The sequence below is a fragment of the Petromyzon marinus genome, chromosome 16, assembly GCF_048934315.1.
Source record: "Petromyzon marinus isolate PM22_M1 ecotype Great Lakes invasive population chromosome 16, UKy_Petmar_22M1.pri1.0, whole genome shotgun sequence".
NCBI classification, from domain to species: domain Eukaryota; kingdom Metazoa; phylum Chordata; class Hyperoartia; order Petromyzontiformes; family Petromyzontidae; genus Petromyzon; species Petromyzon marinus.
In genome coordinates this window covers 15,047,244-15,067,355 of record NC_133682.1, presented here as the reverse complement: position 1 = coordinate 15,067,355, position 20,112 = coordinate 15,047,244, and the positions used below count along the sequence as shown (strand labels likewise).

Genomic DNA, 20,112 nt, shown 5'->3' with positions numbered 1-20,112 from the left:
TCCCCTACCTCCCAGCTCCCCTACCCCCCAAGTCTCCTACCCCCCAAGTCCCCTACCCCCCAAGTCCCCTACCTCCCAGCTCCCCTACCCCCCAAGTCCCCTACCCCCCAAGTCCCCTACCTCCCAGCTCCCCTACCCCCCAAGTCTCCTACCCCCCAAGTCCCCTACCTCCCAGCTCCCCTACCTCCCCATCTCGCCTACCCCCGCTCCCCTACCCCTGCTACCCCACTACTCTCCCGACCCCCCCCCATCTACCCCACAACTTTCCTCCCTGCCCCCCACCAGCCATGGCATGTCCTGCCCACGCCCTTTGAATGATGTCATTAACAATAAAAACATAATTAGAGATTTTAATAACTAGCTTTTTCTATTGTTTCAACTCATCTGAGAAAACATTATATACATAAAATTGTAACCAATTAAACTAATTTTTCTTTGTATCCTGCATTTATTTCCCCAAAGTCTCCATTGCTAAGGGGGGACATTGGCTCTCAATCACTGGGTCATCACAAAGGGCTCCGATCACGAGAAGCGCCGTCGCCCCGGCAGGCCGGAGACAAAGCGAGGACGGCCGCACGCCTCTCATCTTTTACAATCCCGACACTTCTCGGAATCTCGACGTTCCCAGGTGGCTCGTGCCCCAGCGAGCGACAACTTGAAGAGAAGCACGGTTTAACTAAACATTTTGGCAAAGGCGACAAACGCAGCTGCCTGGTGGCGTCGTCGGAGAGGGCTGTCCCCCCTCCTCGCTCCGGCTCACCGCTGCTCCTTTCTCTCACTGCCCTCCCGCCACCTCACTCAACGGTGTCTGGATGTATGTACAGCATGTCGCTTAACCTTTTTTCGCACCGTATGTAACCAACCGTGCTAATCGGAGGTGCGGGGGTAGGACAACAAACTAAACAGAAAAAAGCAGTTTGAAAGAAATGAGTTTTCAATCGCCTTGCCACAATCGGTCTGATTAGGATCGCTTAGTGATCCTTTTAGTTTTTCTTACCAAAGAGGACTATTTAAATTAAAGTGCGGCAGTACAATGTTTGAGCTATTCATACTTTTAAGAAGCAAATTATGAGTGCTGTTAATTGCGCTGCTAATTCAGCGAGTCGTACAGGCAATGCACAGGAGTGTTGTGTTTTAAACGTTTGGGTTATTTTCTTGTGGGCAAGACCCACAGAAGCATGGTACCGCCGGCTCCACCACCCCCACAGGGGCTCTCAGCACGTTGGTGTCACGCATAACAGCCCGCATCCACAGGTGATCCACCAACCCCACAAAAACATCGCCACACCGAGGTGCGCAACAGCAGTAACGGACACTGCTGTCGGCGAGCATACGTATGCACGCTGAACTTCTTTCGTAGCGTACGTAGCCAACCGTGCTCATCGGAGGCTGGGGCGACGGATCTTCCGGTCTCGCCGCCGTGCGGAGGAGCTCACCGAGGATGGCGAACCAGAGCGGCACGTCCTGGGGCTGCGCGGACACGATGCCGACCATGTGGTTCACCGCGTCGCTCTCCAGCACCGTGAAGCTGAAGACGGGCTCGTCGAATCTCAGCGGCTCGCTGGACGCTCGCGGCACCATCACCCACTCCATGTGGACGCGCGCACGAGCCACCTGCTGGGGCCGCCCGTTGTCCACCGCCTTCACCTGCGGGGGTATGGCACGAGCGGCACGGTCACGAGCGGCGGAGGGGAACCGGCCTCTGGCAGCAGCAGCAGCAGCAGCAGGAGCGCGGCAAGCGATGGCTTCTCCACGCCCATCGGACTCATGCCCCCACTCCGAGCTGAACGAAGCAGCGTAATGTCCAGCAGCGTGCGGTTTTTACTTAGCCGGGGCCTCGGCTCGCCGCCGGGACGCGGAGACCGGTCACTGGTTGCACGAGCAGTGATCGCGCTGAGAAAACACGGCTAAATTATCGGTGGGGAGCGGTGGTGTAGCGGTTAGCGCGCTGCTCCACGAACCCGGCGACCTGAGTTCGATTCCAGCTCACGGCCAACACATTATCTGAACTGGTCCTCGGCCTCCCCTAGGTCGACTCAGCCTCAAATGAGTAACTGGTTTGGTGTGTAAACATCGTCACTGGAGAGACAAAGGCAGCTGGGCGTGGTGCTGGCCACCCACCCCCTCGTGTACCGTGCCGGCCTTCGTAGGTGCCCGCTAACAGCACTTTCCCCAAAAGTCCCTGAAGGCTACACGGGGGATCTTTGTGTGCGCTTGTGCGTGTGTCCGGGCGGGGCCCGCACCCCCCTCGCTCGTTGTCATCTTTGGTCTTTGCGCGGGAATAGTGGTGCAGCGGTTAGCACACTGCATTATAATCCGAGTGACCTGGGTTTCAACTCCTGAAACAATACAGTGCGAGCGGCAAATAGAATCAAGAGCCTGGCCTTGGCTTCCCCCGTGGGCAACTCAGCCTGAACTCGACGTCCAGCGTGAACATTCGCACTGGGCAGACAAAGGTGGCCCAACCCCCCCCCCCCCCCTGCAGGACGCCAGCGTTCCCCCCCTCTGCCGCCAGCAGCGCTCCGGACGGCGGAGCCTCCCCAGGTCATTACCCCCGGCTTCTCACCGTGAGAATCTCGTGGCTGCCGGCCTGGAAGGGGTGCGCCGTGGAGATGACCCCGGTGGTGGGGTCGATGAAGAAGCGGCCGCCCTCGTTGCCGCCCTCGATGTAGTAGGAGAGGTCGGCGTTGGGGCCCTCGTCGGCGTCCGAGGCGAACACGCGGTACACGGGCTCGCGGCGCCGGCTGCGCTCGCGCTCGGGAAGGCGCGTGCGGTACACGCGCTGCGAGAACGCCGGGCGGTTGTCATTCTCGTCGAGGACGCGCACCGCCACGCGCGCCGACGACGAGCGGGGGGACGGGCCCTGGTCCGACACCGTCACCTGCCGACACGAGCACACACACACACACAAGGAAAAAGACCAGCTTGTAGCCTTAACGGACTGTTGGGGCAAGCGTAGTTAGCAAGCACCTATGAAGGCTGGCACGGCACATGAGGGGGTGGGTGGCCACACACACCGCACCAGGTACTTATTTGAGGCCGAGTCGACCTAGGGGAGGCCCAGGACTGGTTCAAATAATCGTCAGTGGCGTTGGCCGTGAGCGGGAATTGAACCCGGGTTGCCGGGTTCGTAGCGCAGCGCGCCAACTGCTGCACTATCGCACACAACAACCGCCATTCGCCACTAAGCGGCGGTGACATCACCACGGTGCTTGTGCCAGGCTAGGCACACATACACGTTCACGCACACACACACACGTTTGGCCACAAAAGTGCACGCAGAAACAGGTAGGAGACCGGTTGGATTCGTAAAGCGTGTCCCAATGCAATCGCATCTCAAGGTCCCGTGCAAATAGGGGGGGGGGGCGTTATTATTCAGCTGTTATTATTGTTATTATTCAGATCATTTGAGATTGGAGGGAGTAACACATTACAAGCAAGCGTACACGCGTGTGCAAAACCAAGCGTGTGCGCAATCATGTTAGCGCATGCACGCGCACAGCCAATCGCACACACGCATGCACCATCAACGCTCGCGGCTGTTATACTTGGGGCGAGCTACGGTGGCGGTGCGGTAAGAAACGGGGAGTGGCGCGATGCGACTGGGCGGCAGGCGGAGTGTGGGGCGATCGAACCTCCATGACGTGCTCGGCCTGCTGCTCCCGGTCCAATTTGCGTGCGGTGGTGGAGATGAGACCTGGGAGGCGACACGGAGCAGCAGCGGCAGCGCACGCGGCGGATTACACGCCGTTCACCTCGACGCAGACACGGCGACTCCCTGCTAGTCTACCTGGGGGCACCGTTGCACGGCTCGCGCCTTGGAGGTGTGGTACACAAGCGACAGGCGGAGCTGGCTTACGACATTGTCGGCGTCGCAGTCGTTACCATCCTTTATTTAACCAGGAGACAAAATCAACACGTCGAGACGCGACAAACAGCACCGCTTACTTTGCAAAGACGGCGCCACCTGGGAATACGTGAGAGCGAGCAGGCGACAGAGCAGAGGCAGCACAGCCAACATTCTGGGTACGAACGTGGGGAGCCATCACGATTAAACTTTGGCTCTCCATTGCAACAAGCGCAGTTTTTAGCTCGGCCACTCATTACGACACTAAATAAATAAAAATTACCGCTGCAATAAATAAGTGCACCAGATCACGACTTCGGCGTGGGGACCTCTTGACGGAGCGCGAGCGTGGGCCACCTGGTATTGGTAAGGCGAAGCACGGGCCACCGTGCGTGCCGGCATCTCCCCTGGGCCGGTGGCCGGGGGGGAACACGATGCCCCGGCTGACTCACACTCAGGCGGGCCAGCGCGGCTCTTCGCCAAAACGTCGAAATTGGGATGACGTCGTTTGTGAAATAAAATTGCTGTACAAATACAGGTGCAACACTACAACGTACGTGTATAATCTGTTGCACTTAAGGAGGTGTACGCTGCATATACAAAATCTGTTAAATATATTCGTTTACCAGCCTGAATTAAAGTTCGCTGCCGATGGTATTCTCGTCATTTAGAGATTTAAGCGAGCACGTTGCTCAGACCGCAGTGAAGTAATGACTGTTCTAGATTTGAAGCTTTTGTGACTGCAAGGATCCATGCTCTTTGGTTCTATTCGGTAAAGTCATCTGGCCCTGAAAAGGAATGGATACTCTGACCGTACCATCCGCCAAGCTGTTTCTCCCTCCATACAGAAACAACCACTTGATACTCCGATCAAAACCATCACACTGCCATATATAGCAGGCGTTACTAAAAAGATCTCCAAAATTCTAAACAAACACAAGATCCGGGTCCGGTTCAATACAGTACACAAAATCCGTGACCCGATCCCTTCCGTGAAGGATGTCATTCTTGACTTACAGTACCCCGGAGTTTACAGATTGATCTGCACCTGTGGTGACTTATATATCGGGGAGACGAAACGACATGTCTCTGACCGAATTCGCGAGCACAAATCAGATTTGAAACACGGCAGAACGAATTCTTCTGCCATAGCTGATCACTGTTTTAACGCTGTGGGTGATCACGATATAATTTTCTCCGATACCAAGGTTCTTTGCAAACCCACGGGTTTTTATCAGAGATTTGTTCATGAGGAAATTCAGATTTACAAACACAGACACAATTTCAACCGAGAAGATGGTTTCAAATTAAGCAACCATTGGAAAGATGTTCTAAATCGAACCAAACATTAAACTAATTTTCAATGGTACAGTATATTTTTTTCAAGTAGTGGTATCCCAAACTTTCGCAGTTGCTTAAATTCCCTTTTCACATCATCAATATGTAAACTCCCCCTCCCCCCCTCGCCGGTCTGCACATGTTCACCCCCTCTACACCGTTCATCATGCTCAGTCCGCCAATTAAATGCTATTTTTTATGATAATTCCTTTGTCAAGGCGCTCTGCTTCCTCTCACACAGCTTAAAGGTCGCGGTCTGAGCTTGGCTGTGTTCACTCCAGCGCTGTCCTCGAGACAGTCTGGTCCCTTCACCTGATGAAGGCCACTTGTGCTGTGGCCGAAACGTCGTGAATTTTTTATTTTTATTTTTTATTGTTTTATACTTTTACGTGACTTTACCGAATATAACCAAAGAGTAAGTAATGACTGTGTTAATCGCTACATCACTGTCCGTACAACTCCAAGGTAAGCGTGCAAACACACGCACTTCCTCCATGTGCCTTGGCACATCAAAGCCCTTTGACACAACAAGCTTTCACATCAATCAAAACGGGTGCAGCATTACAGCCTACTGTTTAATCAAGCCGACCGGGCATGTACCAATACTCAACGATGACAAAGGCCGCTGCTATGAAATGCACATCCCATGAGGTGCCGTGTGCATTCCTTTCCTTGAATTTCAACATTCACGCATCCAGGGGTCACATCTCAGGATGTGGCGCCTCTCTGCCCGGCTCTCGAGTTCTCGTTTTTCCCGGCCGTGGCTCCCTTCTTGGGGCCACGGGTATCACCTCGAGTGCCGGGACCACATCTCTGCCGTCTGCCGGACGTGGAGACACGCGGCTGCAATCAAGCGCTCCCGGAGGGGGAAGGGTCAGCGCATCTTGCAGATTCCATCGCGCAAGAGACGCTCTGAACACGTTTGCGCTTGTAGCCGTTTCCTCTGGGCATTCGGGCCTCCTGCCACCCACCAAAGCAGCCATTCGGGAAATATCCAAATCTCCCAATGCAGAAAGAAAATTGATTGCTGGTGAAAGCAGAACTTATTTCACGTGGAACTGAATTTTAGAAAGGGCCCCCCCCGCCACCCACAATTTGAGTTGTGCGATCATTTTGTGCGATCGCGTTTCCGAGGCTTGGAACACGTCCACGAGCACGCCACTCCCCGTCAGCCCCCATCGCGTTTCTGGCACAGGCATGCGGCAACGAGGCCGCGACGGCTCCTCCTGGGGCCCGCCGCCAAGGGTGGCGTCCGCAGGGTGCGCCGCGGCGCGCCTCAGCCCTGCCGCCTCCAAACAGGAAACATCGGAAGTTGTTGAATTCCGTTCCGAGCTTGCAGCGAGGAGCCCCGGAGCGCGACCTCAAACCCTCGGCTCTCGCAGCCAGAACGGGCAACACCGCCGGCCTTGATCTTCGCTCGACAACTCACGTTGTACCATTCGAGTGTCACAAGTAGAGCTTTGTGATTATTAATGAAACGCTTAGGCACTTCGTCGTTTGCCACCTCTGACGTGTTGAAAAATTGCGTTAAGATGGCATGAGGGGAATTGTCCTTTTTCAGATCAACAGGCGTAGAGAAAAAAAGGCAGCCTAAATAATGGACTTTTCGATTTAAAGCTTTCGTGACTGCAATGATTCATCTTCTTTGGTTCTTTCGGTAAAGTCACGTAGAATTATTCTCATTCTACGTGACTTTACCGAAAGAACCAAAGAAGATAAATAATGGACGCCGAGCCAACAACAACACTTCACAATGCGGTGCCTGGAAAAGATTCCTATTAATATCTTGAGATGGTTGTTGGTATATGAACCGGGCATCAATAATAACTCACGATATTGAGCCCCACGCGTTACTCTCGGAGCTGTGTTTGTGCCCGGATGCAGGCATCAGGCACTGGCTCATTGGCAGTGTGGTAAGAAGCCGAGGTATTTCAAGTGCCCTGGGCGAGTGGTGCAAATTCCACATTCCTTTGGCAGGGAATAAGATGGCTTTGACATACCGAGAGTGATTAGAGTAGAGTGAGAATGTAAGTGTATTTTAGCCAAGTGTTACCAACGTCCCTTTGTAAGTGTGTGCGCGTGTTTACCTCATGCCCAGCCACCGCATGCCTAACCAGCCTTTGTCCGGCCAGATAGAGGGGGCTAAACAGGCGCGGCACAGGCTGGAGAAAAGATGGAGTGATGTGGTACATGGGGATGTGGAGCTGAGTGGACTTGCCGATGACCGGTACCAGCGGTGTCAAGATTGGCCTCTGTGGAGGAGGCTCGTGAATGACGCTACTGGGCAGTTAGAGGCAGTCGCCCTCCAACAACAACGGAGGGCGGAGGAGCGAAGCTCACAACAACGAGCGGAGCGCCGGGTGGCTAAAGCACAGCAAGTTGGCACAGTAGGAGCCACAGGTGGCGCATCAGCCAGTCGCCTCAGTCAGTCGATCCGTGGCAACTGGGCCCTGCCCCGTGACCTCCTGCCTGCCAGCGGGCGTTCGACACTTCACGTGGCTACAAGGTGCACATAGCCTGGCACAAGCGCCGTAGTGGTTGTTGTTGTTACCTCTCTCTCCCTCTTCCCCGTGCCCCATTGGCTTAATTCCGGAGACAGTGATTCACCCTCCGTGGTGAAATCAGCCCGGCCACAAACGGAATGCAGTTGTTCCAGTGACACTTTCCAAAGGATTCTCCTTAAGCGAATATATATGTTTCAACGATGAAAAGCACATGAGTATTTTTTGGGAGGGAATATACAAGAGCATTTGTGCACCATCAGAGCAGTCAAATGTTCCACATCGTGCCGCTACACCACTGCAAGTGAAGTTCAACCACGTTACAATTTAACAGGTGCCACTAGCATCAGTCCAAGATGGTTTGTTCAAACAGACGCCACAAGAGGCGCCCATCCCCGCGCAGCTGCTCTGTCACGTCGACCGATCCAGATGCCGCTGCTTCCAGCTGCAGGCAAATGCACTCGACACCGGGTGCCCTCCCGTGTGCCACATCAGCCAACCTCTTCTCGAGCCGCACCTCTCGCTCCTTTAGAACCCCTCTATCTGGACAAAAAGAGCGCTGCTTTGCCACGCCCTGGCCGAAAATGAGGGCGACACGACCCAGTCGTCCATCATTGTCTGCCGAAGGTCCTCGTCATCTCCCTCTGTCTCGTGGCTTCAAAGCCACGGTGGAAATTACACATTCCCACCACAGTGGAGCCCAGCCGCCTCTCCGTAGGGCAACCATAACCCGAGTTGCTGGAGGGAGGATGGGCCGAGTTCACCTCCGACCGGGACCGGAAATTCAGAGATTTCAATTTTGCAGGACGAATGTTGCGCCGCGGCATTGCCCAGCTGGAAACCGTATTGACGGCAATGACTGGGTTATGAATCGTCATCGTCATCAACGGGCCGGTCCAAATCCATTAATTGCACCGGGCCGCCCACGACTCCCATGGCTCCGCGCACGGTCGGAGCATGCCAGCGGCGCGCGAGCGAGCTATGACGAAGGGGAAATGCCCCGCGGCACGTCCAGCGACACCGTCACGGCGCCGCTACCCGCCGAGTCTTCACGTGGATTCCTCGGCGATCCCTCGGCCGACGACGCCCAATCGCATGCCCCACAGCGCTCAGCTGCAGGACCCACGGTGGCTAGGAGATGTTGAATACCTCGCCTGGTAAACAGGTCGTGGGTTCGATCCCGACCCTGACGCCTGTATATTTGGAGTTTGCTTGTCTCTCTCTCCCAGTGGTCGTGTGGATTTTTCTACGGCTCCCCTGGCTGTCCCTCCAGATTATAATCAATGTGTGTTTAGAGTATTTGGCTGCGATACATTTTCATGATAAGCCACTTCGTTGAGCTATCATTTATGGCTAGGTGGCTTCTGAAAAGAGCTATATAGCTAAGTAGGCCTTATTTAGTCAAATAGAAATATTTTATGGTTTTAGTTTACAGTACCACCTCTCAAATGCTCTCAGGATTAGCCTCCATTAACACTCTCATCCTAGGCTAAGTCACCGAAATGCTTTGGCGATGCCACTGCAGTGCCGGGTGTCATCCGAGCTGGAGAGAGTTCACGAGGAAACCACGGAGTAAATGAAATCCCCTGGGGAATCAATGGGAAATCAGCTGCTCAGAAGCATGCAGCGCGCCACAAACAATTCTCCGGGATCCTGGCGAGTTACGAAAGGAGAGCCGCCGTGAGGCATCGTGCCACGGGCGTGCGGGATGGAGACGCCGCCTAGCGAGGCATGAACATCGGGGGACGCTGCAGGCGACAAACTGCCCTGGGCCTTGCCCCACTGGGTGCTCAGCTTCACTTGCCGACCGCTTATTCCTTCCGATATTTGTAAGCCGCTGGGAGCTATGTACTTTTAAATCGTCTCGATTGAAAACCAATTTCTTGGGAACTGCTTTTTATGTTACGTTTGTTGTCCTTCCACCGGCACCTCCGATAAGCACGGTTGGCTACGTATGGTGCGAAAGAAGCTCCACATACATAAAAAGTCTAGAGGGCGATATTAAAAACATCATGGACGTCTCCTCGCCGCACGACTCCAATGAAACTAACGGCGATGAAATTTTCCAGGAATGCATCCGCCATGCGCCATAACTGCTCTCCTACGGAGCGGCGGTCCGGCCGTCGTTGGGACTCCCGTGGCGTGGAGCCTCCCCCCACCGAGCGCCACGGCCGGGCCGTACCCTCGGGTCTCCGCGGAGAGGAGTCACTGCCACAGTGCACCTGCTCTTGCCCTTCAGTACAGCAACGTATTTATGAATGTGCTCTGTGTGTGTGTGTGACCCACACTATACAAGAGTGCTCTCTACCGACGACACAATCGGCCAGGGTCTGCGGACGTCCGCCGCCCCCTCCCTCTCTCTCTAGCGGGAGGTCTTGCGAGGGCAGGGGGTCGCGGAGGGCGAGTGGATGCGAACATCGCCCGCAATACCCGTTCTGCAGCTTTGCAGTTCTCCTCTCCCGAGAGAGTCTGGCAGGGGCTGTCACACCACACGCACGGAGCCGCCACAGGGCCCACTGCCGTGGGGGCTGTGGGGACGCACGCAAGCTCAAGTGCAGCCTGTGGCACCACGCACACAGAGGCGGCTGACACTTGGGGCCTGTGGGCTCTTCTCATTCGAGCTGACGAAACGTTTCGCCCCGCTGCTGGTCAGGATGCGGACGACGCAGCCGGTCTCCGTAAGCAGGCGTCGGTCTAACGTTGAGTCAGCCAGAGTGGCCCCCGTGCCTCGCATAGATCGCTCCAACACCCCCTGTGATAGGAGCGCAAGCTCTGAGTGACATATCGCCCTATAATAATAATAAAAGTTTACTAGAGAAAGACAGACCCATTGTACGGCGGTAATATAGAGTGTTATAGGCAAATTGACAAGAGACACAGTTATAGTGAAGAGGAGGGGGGGAGAGAATGTGGGTGGACGTGTCGCCATGAAGCTCCCACGCGGTGCCGGACAATCCGGACAAACCGGCACGCTATGCAATGCAGGAGACACACACGCCACTATTAGATGAAGGGCGACACACACGCTATGCGATGGAAGGAAACACACGCACGCATGTCGAACTTCTTTCACGCGACAGCGCCGACACCGCACAGCGCGTGCGGGTGCGGGCGGCGTGCCGAGCTCACCGGTGCGGGCGTCGATGGAGAAGAATCCCTGGGGGTTGCCGCTGGAGATGCGGAAGGAGAGCGGCGCGGCGCCGCCCGCGTCCGCGTCGCTGGCGCGGACCTGCAGCACGGCGAGGCCGGCGGGAGAGTTCTCGGGCACGGCGGGGCGGTACATGGGCTCCTCGGTGAGGGGCGCGCAGTCGTTGACGTCCTCCACCTCGACGAAGACGTGCAGCGTGGACGCGAGCGGCACAAGCGCGCGGTCCACGGCGAACACGGTGAGCCAGTAGCGCGACCGCGTCTCCGCGTCCAGCCGCTCTGCCGTGCGGATCACGCCTGCGAGACACACGGCATTCGCACGCGGGATTCTCAGACGCGGGTCTCCGCGCAAGGGCGACCACCACAGTTGCCTTCCCACAAAGCGGTTCTTGTTTTACATGGCCAGGAGTAACGATGTGTTCGGGTAGCCCGCCCCCCCCCCCCGCCCCCCGATTGGGATTGAAATTGACAAGCGTCAAGTGTTGTGGTTGCAGCAGCACCCGGCCACAATTGCTTAAGGAAAATGTGAACTGCTGGGAACTTGATATTCATGGTGTACTGCACCTCACCACAGGCAGTCAATCACTTATACTGCCACAATCCAAGTTTTATTCACAATAGCCTGATGTATAACGGTTCATTTAGTCAGCAAAACAACTTAAATGAGATGGTGTGCACTTGGCTGAACAGATTATCCAAAATGCATTACTTATTACAACCGACCAAGTTAACTTCACAAAAGACAGCAAACTATGAATTGAAAACACACAGCATGCGAATAAAAATGCGGTCGTTCTAAAGCTTAGCGCTGGGGTGAAAAACCGTCGGCAGCCTCCCCGCGCCGCCTCCTACGCCGCTCGATTCCCGGCACCCGGAGCCTGACTGCGGCTCACGCTCCCCCCGCTCGCTCGATTCACAAATCCTAGCGTACCCCCCTCTGCGGAACGGGCCCCACGGCACGTCAACAGCGGCCTGCCCCCCCCCCCCCCCCGAACGTGTCACCGACGGGGCCACGTACAATCAACTCCGCGGCTAATGGCGAATTCATCAATTAGGGAGAGAGTAAGCGGCGGCCGCTGAGATCGGCTCAACAGGAGGAGTGGACTGCACGAGGTCCCACGGCCGAGCGCACGCCACGGCCGCAGCTGAGCCACCGTCCACGTAAAACTGCGTGGGACGTCGGGGCAGATTTAGAGGAGCTCTCGTTTAAAACGGGGCCCCGGCCCGAGCCAAAGTAAACACGCCGCAAAGAAACCTCGCGTGTTGGTTTACATTTGCTCTGCTCTAAACTTTACTGCTAAATAGGCAACCGCCTGACCTCTGGCATTGACCTTTGGAAACAAATGTACACTCTTTGTTTTTCTTTTGCATTCAACGGCAAGCGAGTTAAACCCCATTACGATTCAGTTGCCACGGCCACCGAACGGAAGGATTCCGCCGCTATTGTGCCGGTCCGCACTTGCAACCCGGGCGTTACGAACACACACAGAGGCTGTCACACCAGCGTTTCCGCAGGCGGCAACCTCCCCCCCCCCCACCACGCCACCCCCAGGCTTCCACTCTGCGTTCATAATTATTTAGATCCCTTAATAAGCACGTGCGGCACAGGTTAATCATTACCTGCGACACACAACTCTACCCGGGCAGCACCTCAACCGTTTGTGCGCAAAGCCTTGAGATTTAATTTGGAATAGACACGGTATAGTTGACCCTCCCGTGAAAGTCAATCACTAGATTGCGTGCGGTTCGGGAAAAATAGCGGGTAACAGCCACCTGCGAAATCCTGACTGGCCACCGTTTCGGAGTGACAGGGCTCTGCCCCCTTCACCCCCCCCCCTTCCCCCCCCCCTCCCTCAGTCGGACGGTCGCACATCGCACGGATCGCAGTGATCAATCTCAAGCCGACGTGGATATTATACTCGAGTAGCACAAGTGCGGAAGGAATAACACAAAACGATATTCAAACTTTCCACCCGCCTGCCGACAGTAAACCCCAAGGCCCCTTCACTCTTAGCAGCGTGATTGACTGTCAGTGCGCCGTTCCCTGGATAACCGAGCGCCACCACAGAACCCGCCAGCTGCCCTTTGCCACCGCACGCAAGCGCCGGTCAACAGCTCTCTGCCACCCAGCGCAGCGCGAGCCTAATCCCAGTCCGATCTCGGCTCCGTTGAGGGAAAGCAAATCCGATCGAAACGTGAAGCCCTGCCGCTCGTGCGATCACAGCAGAAAGAAGTTCAATATACATACATACAGCGAGCACCTGGTGTGACATTCGAGGCCTTCCACACACATTTCCACGGTGACGATGAACCGTGTAAATTTCCATACAAACTCGATTAACGGCAGCCCCCTAAATCACGCTGTTTATGGCGCGACCCCCACGGCAAGGGAAGTCCACGCAAGCCCCAGCTGTCCTCCTTGGTGCTCAATCTCCTCGGCTTTTGGAGAAATTTATTGGTCGCTGGTAAAAGGTCAATATTTTTTTCCGTCCCCAGATTCCTAATTCGGTCATTGTGCACAGCCCCGCAGAAGCCGAGAGATGCAGAGCTGCGATTCATGGGCACAAATAAGTCAGAAAATGACAAACACCGGCCCTCAATTTGGAAGAATCCAAGTGAAGGAACACGAGGGCCACTGTTGGTCCAGTTTTAGGCGCACGTTAGATTTTGGTTTGTGGTAGCTCGTGTATCTTTAAAAGTTACGGGGGGGGGGGGGGGGGGTGGAAGCAGCAAGTGACAAGCCAGCAAACCTGACCATTCAGCGAGGAGCCACCACTCCCGTGTTTAGCAGCATACAGAGCCAAATGTAAATAAAGCTCCACTCGTGATGTTTACACAGCATCCACACACACGCCATGGGCGACTATTACAACTACAGGCAAGGCCGGCATGAGCTACATTTGTCGACAGGCATCACCGTAAAGCACGAGGGAGCAAAGGGGAGCCTTGGCAGCACCGATAGCAAAGCTCACCATCAGACCTAGCTCCAGCTCCTCTAACATTGGGGAGCAAGATGTTAACTACCTCGCCTGGTATGCAGGAGGCCCTGGGTTCGATCCCGACCCTGACGCCTGCTTTATATTTGGGGTTTGCATGTTCTCTCTCCCCGCGCTCGTGTGAATTTTTCTCCGGGTCCTCCAGTTTTTCCCTCCACATTTTGAATCAACATGCGCTTAAGAGGATTCGGCTGCTATAAATCTACACAAAAGCCACTTTGTTGAGCCATCACTTGTGGAGGGTCTTGCCTGGTAAACAAAAACATGGTTTAGTTTGTTGGGGGGGCAAGGATAGTGATTCACCGCAAAGGGGAAGTGATCTTTGGGTGGTGCCAAAGGGACATTTGGTGGTGCAGGACCCCCAACCCCAGAACCCCACACGAGCACGGGCCTTGCTCCCCGAGGCCAGTCAAGATGAAGCGCGAATGCTCATGGGTAATCGTAAGAGAGACAAAACACCAACTTCACAGGGGTAGCACCGTCGTCTCCACAGGTAAGGGCCCACTAAGCTATATACAATGAGTCTCACTGTAACACGGCTTAGAATTGGCATCCCAAAAGCCCATCAATGAGACGAAGCGTGCCGAGCGAGCTGCCACCGAAGGCTGCAACGGAGCCAGGGCTGGAAGCCTGCACCTCCTCCTCCTCCTCCTCCGTGCCCCGGACCGACGGCTCGAGCAGGACACGGGGATGGCGTGAGCTGACGAGGCGCTCCACTCGCCACCTGCCCCGCGTTTGTTTCGACGTTAGACGAGACACAGCCTCGAGCGTGCATCGCAACTGCCGCTGGACTGCACGCCCATCAGACGGCCACTCACCCCGCACTCACCCCGCACCCCCACTCACCCTTGTAAACAGCACGGCTAAAGTGCCTTCAGCACAGGTAAGGGACCGGCAATATGTTGCACCAATTAGCGTCTACATTTCGACTGGTAGTACGGCAAGTTTAAAATAAACACACATTAAGCTGAGTTATTGGTCTAGATAAGGCCGAGAGCTTTCGCACATGCAGTGCACGTTTTTACGTGTCTTTAAATCCAGTTGTTTTCCAGCCTGAACTATTTTTTCTGATGAAATGGGTTTTCTCGTCATTCACAGAATTGAGTCACGAGCACGTTTTGGCAGATGCCTGAGGCAGTATGCTATGGATCATTCCGAATTGCAGCGGCAAATGGCTTTTGTAAGGTCCGCAAATATAGTACTTACAATCTCTTTGGAGTCAATTGGAGAGTAAATCTGACCCATTAATGCCAGAAGACGGTCATGGTAATTTCAGAAGAAGAGAGATGAGAATGCTGCAAAGGCCATAAACATGACACCAATTAGGCATCTGTGTCAAAGCCTGCCCCGTTAGGCAGCTGGTTTATTGGCTTATTTATTGCACGTCAAATGACATTACGTGTGGATTACAGCAAGCGCGGCCACATGTGTGGGAACAAATGATTGTGTGCTGGCGAAATCAATGTCTGAAAAACATCCGCAGGCGCGAGGCGCAATGCAGCGCGCCGTGAGTGAATGGGCGAGCAGCGCTCGCCGCGTAATCGGGCCGGCAGGAACACGATCCGGACAGCGCCTGGTCGGCGTGCTGCGGTTCGGGTTTGCCGTGAGGACGTCCCGGATTTAATGTCACTCGTGTTAACGCCGGATTTCGCGAGGCCGGGCGGCATCCTGCCGACCCATTTTTGGGAATTGGCGTCTACAGCAGCCGAGGGGTTGTCGGCAAACGGGCAAGAGGTGACGTTTTTAAGCTGGCGTAATTAAGTTAACTACGAGTCGAGACTGATGTTATTCAAGCAGCATCACCAGATAATGTTTCATTCTGGGCAGCTTGTAGGTTAGGTACAAAACCTTAGCCCTGAAGCTTTTGCCACTGCAATCAATGACATTCTATGCGAGTCATCAACCGTTCTGTCCTCAACTGGGACACGGTTCAGTTGCCATTTGTTTAGTCAGCGTCAGCGGTTGGTGAATGGAGACCCAAAATTCTACGTTCCAATCTAATGCAGCCGGATCCACGTGGCTTTGCCTTCTGATCTCAACCGTTGTTTCTCCGCACCAACAACCTCCAATGTGGCACCGAGTCAACGTGCGCTGCGTACGGACACGTTCACCAGCCAGGCTGAGCCAACGCCACCACCTCCAAAAGAACGATGCCAAGTCAAGTGCCATGAACTTTTGTCCGACATGAAATCCCGACACCACGGTATTGTATTTCTACTGTGTATAAACATTTTGAGCTCAGGGCCTGAAAATCGGATCCGTGCACAGCAATGTCACAACAGCCCATGGGAACACACCCCAAAATAGATAACGTGCAGAAAATAATATATACACTAAATATAAGCGAGGCGCAGAGGTAACACTTGTGCCTCACACCAAAAATCGCCTGGGTTCAACCCCAGAATCAGGAACCTGTGTGGCATTTGTATGTGCTGCCTCTGCACCCCCAACCTGTCCCTGGGTTCACCGAGGAAACCGGTGAACCCAGGGGAAACGAAAACAATCTGACTGCTGTTGGCCAAATACGTCCGAATGCCGAAAAGTTACCCGCAGATTATTCAATGGCATTGCAGCACACGCAGCAGGAAGATCGCTCCCCTGTCGGAGCGTGCCTTACCCTCCGACTCGGGGCCTGCTCGAAGCGCTGCTTGTACCGTCTGAACCGAGGACGCCTCACTTGCGCCGTCGCAGCCACGGCCCGCGGCCTTGATTGAGCCGCCGCTCACTCAACTCTACGCGCCCTTCCTTCTCGCTGTTTAGCTACGAGCACGGCCGAGGCAGTGGAAACACAAACGCGTGAGGGTCGCTTTAATTTTCAGCCACGATTCACTCCGCGCCACCATTACCCCACGCGGTTGGTAATTAAGTCGTCGTTTTTAATTTGCAAATATAAACAGAACCGGTGAGAAACGTGCCTGCTGACCTTAACGAGGTCAGCAGGCACGATATGGAGAGCCGGGTAGATAAACACTCACTGGCTATAGCCATTATTTTGCAAAGTTGACAAAAAGTTGCCATCGTGTTAAGCATGGAACTTTTCTTAGCACTGACCAACTGGCAGCGGGTGGTCGTGGCACACTAAAAGTACAGTACACTCTGTACTGTACACTGGAGCGGTGTTCTAATGTCTTTGTCCGGAGTGTGTCCGTGACCATTCTATGAAGAGTACGCAGTAGAAGCCACTGCAGTTGTAGTTGACCAGTTTGTGAATTATGTTAGGCAAAGCTCAAGCCAAGCGTCAAGGCCTCGTGTGGGTGTCGAGACGGGCTGCCAATGGCCACGCCGCTCCGCTTAGTCAGCTGGGATTAGCGGTGCACGATGGTCCCCGTAGCGTACCGCTTGCCAATGCTCCATCACCGGCAAACTTTCACCCTAGACGCGGGTTGAGTGCATTTCAACTGCTTTATGGAACAAAGTTTAATTTTTGCCATTCAAAAAGATATAAGCACAAAAATGTGACTACACACGACATTGTCCTCCTTATGGAGGTTTTAGATGTTGCTCCATAGATTGTCAGAAAATATAAATGGTAAATGTACACTTAACGTAGGCTTATGCAAATCCCGAGTGAATTCTGCAGCACAGTAAACACAATAAACGCAGTGAAAAACGAATTTAATTCTACGGCAAGCCAACATTAATAGAAAAATTCCGAGAGACGAATTCACAATGAATTAGTTTCATTTGAAAGATAAATCACGTCGGGATATAACCGTGCCTAACGCGCGCACCGGTGAACTCTGGTGTACGCTGCACGCTCATTTGTAACGACGCTCGTTTTGTTTAAAAGGCGGTTCTCTCCCTCGTGAATGCGAGAGGCTCCAATTAGGGCGGGAGGGGGGCAGGGGGGAGGGGGGCCGGGGGGCGCGTGGCCCAGCGGGAGGCTCCACGACCCCAGGCAGTAAGCAGCAGAGGTGGCAGCGCCGAGCAGAGCGCCGCGGTCGCCCTCCGTGGAACGGATGCCACCTCGAGCCGCTCCGTAAAACACGTGTTCTCTCAACGACGAGCCGGCCCACGGTGCGACGTCAAATTCGTGCATTTCGGTTTTGAGCCCAATCGGGCACAATCCAATTATCCGCGCGACGGATTATCCGCACGTCACAATTCGCTAACAAACGAATTATGCGTGGCCAGGCATAAGAGTGCCCAGTCCGATGTTATCGGTAACCTCCTTGAAAGACATTAAAGTATACTTCAAAGAGGCCTGCACTCGTGTCAGAGCTTAATATAGCAAAATGTATGGACTTTAAAACCTTTATATTTACCTGCCAAAGTATTGACATTGATACCACGTGGGAAATCAAACGAGCAGAAAAAGAACACGAGGCAATATTCAAACAGTTGTGCTGTTATTTAAGGGCTTAATTTCCCACAGGAAAACCCATTATTAAAAACAACCATTACGCGGGCAAAAAAATGAACACGCAGACCTTAGTTCTGACAGCAATTAGATCCACGGAGATCAAGAGTGTGTGGAGCTAATCAGCAGAGGGCCTCGCGAGCATTACAGGGAATCTGAAATGTTGCTGGATATGACGTTGTTTGGAAAAAAAAAACATGGCGTTGCAGAGCACAAGCCTAAAGCCATAATACTCAAAAGGCAAAATACATATGTCCAACAAGAAAGGTTGCAAGTGGCCAGCAAGAAAGAGCATAGCAGATAATACAATATCCGCATGTTGCTAGGATCAAAGCAGGGCTGTGGTAATTTGGTAGAAGAGATGAAGGGAGGAAGTGGAGCGAGTGGTGCGCGGAGGAAGATGCGGGTCGTGAGCTATCGTAGTTGAACACAGTGTGAACGAGCAAAATATAAATTCGGTAGAAGGAGAAACGAAGTTGAGAAAGCAGCATTCCAGTAAGAGCACGCTCATGTCGTGCTAGCGCAAGCCAGGGGGCGCGTAAGACACACGTGCCTCCACAGCCATTAGGCGGAGATTTTTTTTATACTGTATAAATGATCAACAATTTCAAAAGCCTATAATGTCTTCTAAATTAATTCCCACGGCCCTTTCCTCTCCTCAGTTCACTCAAATACTGATTGCTCGGCCAACGGCTTTATCAGAATGTTTTTTTCGAGATTTGTCAAGAGTGTTCTTTAGACCTTTACCCCTACCCCACCCCCCAAGGTGTGCATGGTGCAGCACAGCCATGGCGCAGCACGACCCCCCATTGTAGACAGCGGCTGTCAGCAACGCTGCACGTTCCGCTACGAGGGACACACCCAGAGGTCGCCGCGATCGCTCCGTTCACGACACGCCGACGGTGGCGACACACAACACAAAGACGCCCTGGGCACCCTGCTCAAGGCAAAGTCAACTTGTCACTCGCCGCTCCACAGTACATTTAGGTGTCATCGGCCAATTAATGAGCGTTTAACACGTGGGAGGAAATGGGAGCACCTGGAGAAAGCCCAAACGTGCGAGAGAGAAACACTCGATCCCATACAGATGGAACAGGTAGAGTTCACATGTTTGCTGTACCACCATCTTCTGGCGAGGCAGGGTATAGCACCTTCATTCCCAAGGTAAGAGAGTTTCACAACATTTATGCGATCCACCAACCCCCGCTGCCTCCACAGTGCTGGATTACAGACCACGTGCATGGCCACCACCGCCCCGATATTGTCACTCCTTCATGTAATAACCCCCCCACAAGTGGATGCACTTCTGCCATTGTGAAACAAACTCGAAAACACTTCCACGGTAGAAGCTCTGTCTGAATTACACAACCACCACCATCGCATCCCCCAAGCCGGGATGATCACAGGGCTTCTGGCGCTCTGATTCCGACAGCATGTCCCTGCAGAGTCCGGACGGACAACCCTACGCTGCACCGCGTGATGCGTTCGTCCCCAGCGGAATCATCTCCTACACCCTCCGCATCTGTTCCGGGGGCGCCACCATTTTCGGGGCCTTTGCGGTCGCAAAGGTGGGTCAGAAATGCGCCGCTTCTCCGCCCGGGAAGCACCCGACCACCCATTTCCTGATGTCGCTTTCACTGGTGCCGGTGACCCGCAACGTGGTGGTACAGCAATCTGTCGTGAATATTGACACTCTACCTCGAGACAATTCCATCACGGCCGTAGGCTAGACCAGGAGGGGCGGCAACCTGCGGGCTCTGCGGCCGCATTCGGCTCTTTACGGACTGCTTCGTGACGTAACGCAAGTGTGTATGTGTGTGTGGGGAGTGGGGAGCGGTCGTGTAGCGGTTAGCGCTACGCTGCACTACGAACCTGGCGACCCGGGTTCGACTCCCGCTCACGGCCGACACCGGTCATGATTAT

At 54.2% G+C, this 20,112-nt stretch overlaps 1 protein-coding gene across 4 annotated transcripts in view; it reads right to left on the bottom strand.

The window, feature by feature from the left end:
- The window catches only part of LOC116942803 (protocadherin Fat 1-like), a 115,246-nt gene that overhangs the window by 41,232 nt on the left and 53,902 nt on the right, over positions 1-20,112 (bottom strand). For all 4 annotated transcript variants that reach the window (XR_012941834.1, XM_076067542.1, XM_076067543.1 and 1 more), the window contains exons 3-6: positions 10,816-11,130; positions 3,636-3,697; positions 2,567-2,881; positions 1,437-1,647 (exon numbers count right to left, since the gene is read on the bottom strand). Coding sequence is in view for 3 of the 4 variants with exons in the window: in XM_076067542.1 (XP_075923657.1) it covers positions 1,437-1,647; positions 2,567-2,881; positions 3,636-3,697; positions 10,816-11,130 (903 nt within the window). In the remaining variant the exon portion in view is untranslated. The remainder of the gene's footprint in view (positions 1-1,436; positions 1,648-2,566; positions 2,882-3,635; positions 3,698-10,815; positions 11,131-20,112) is intronic.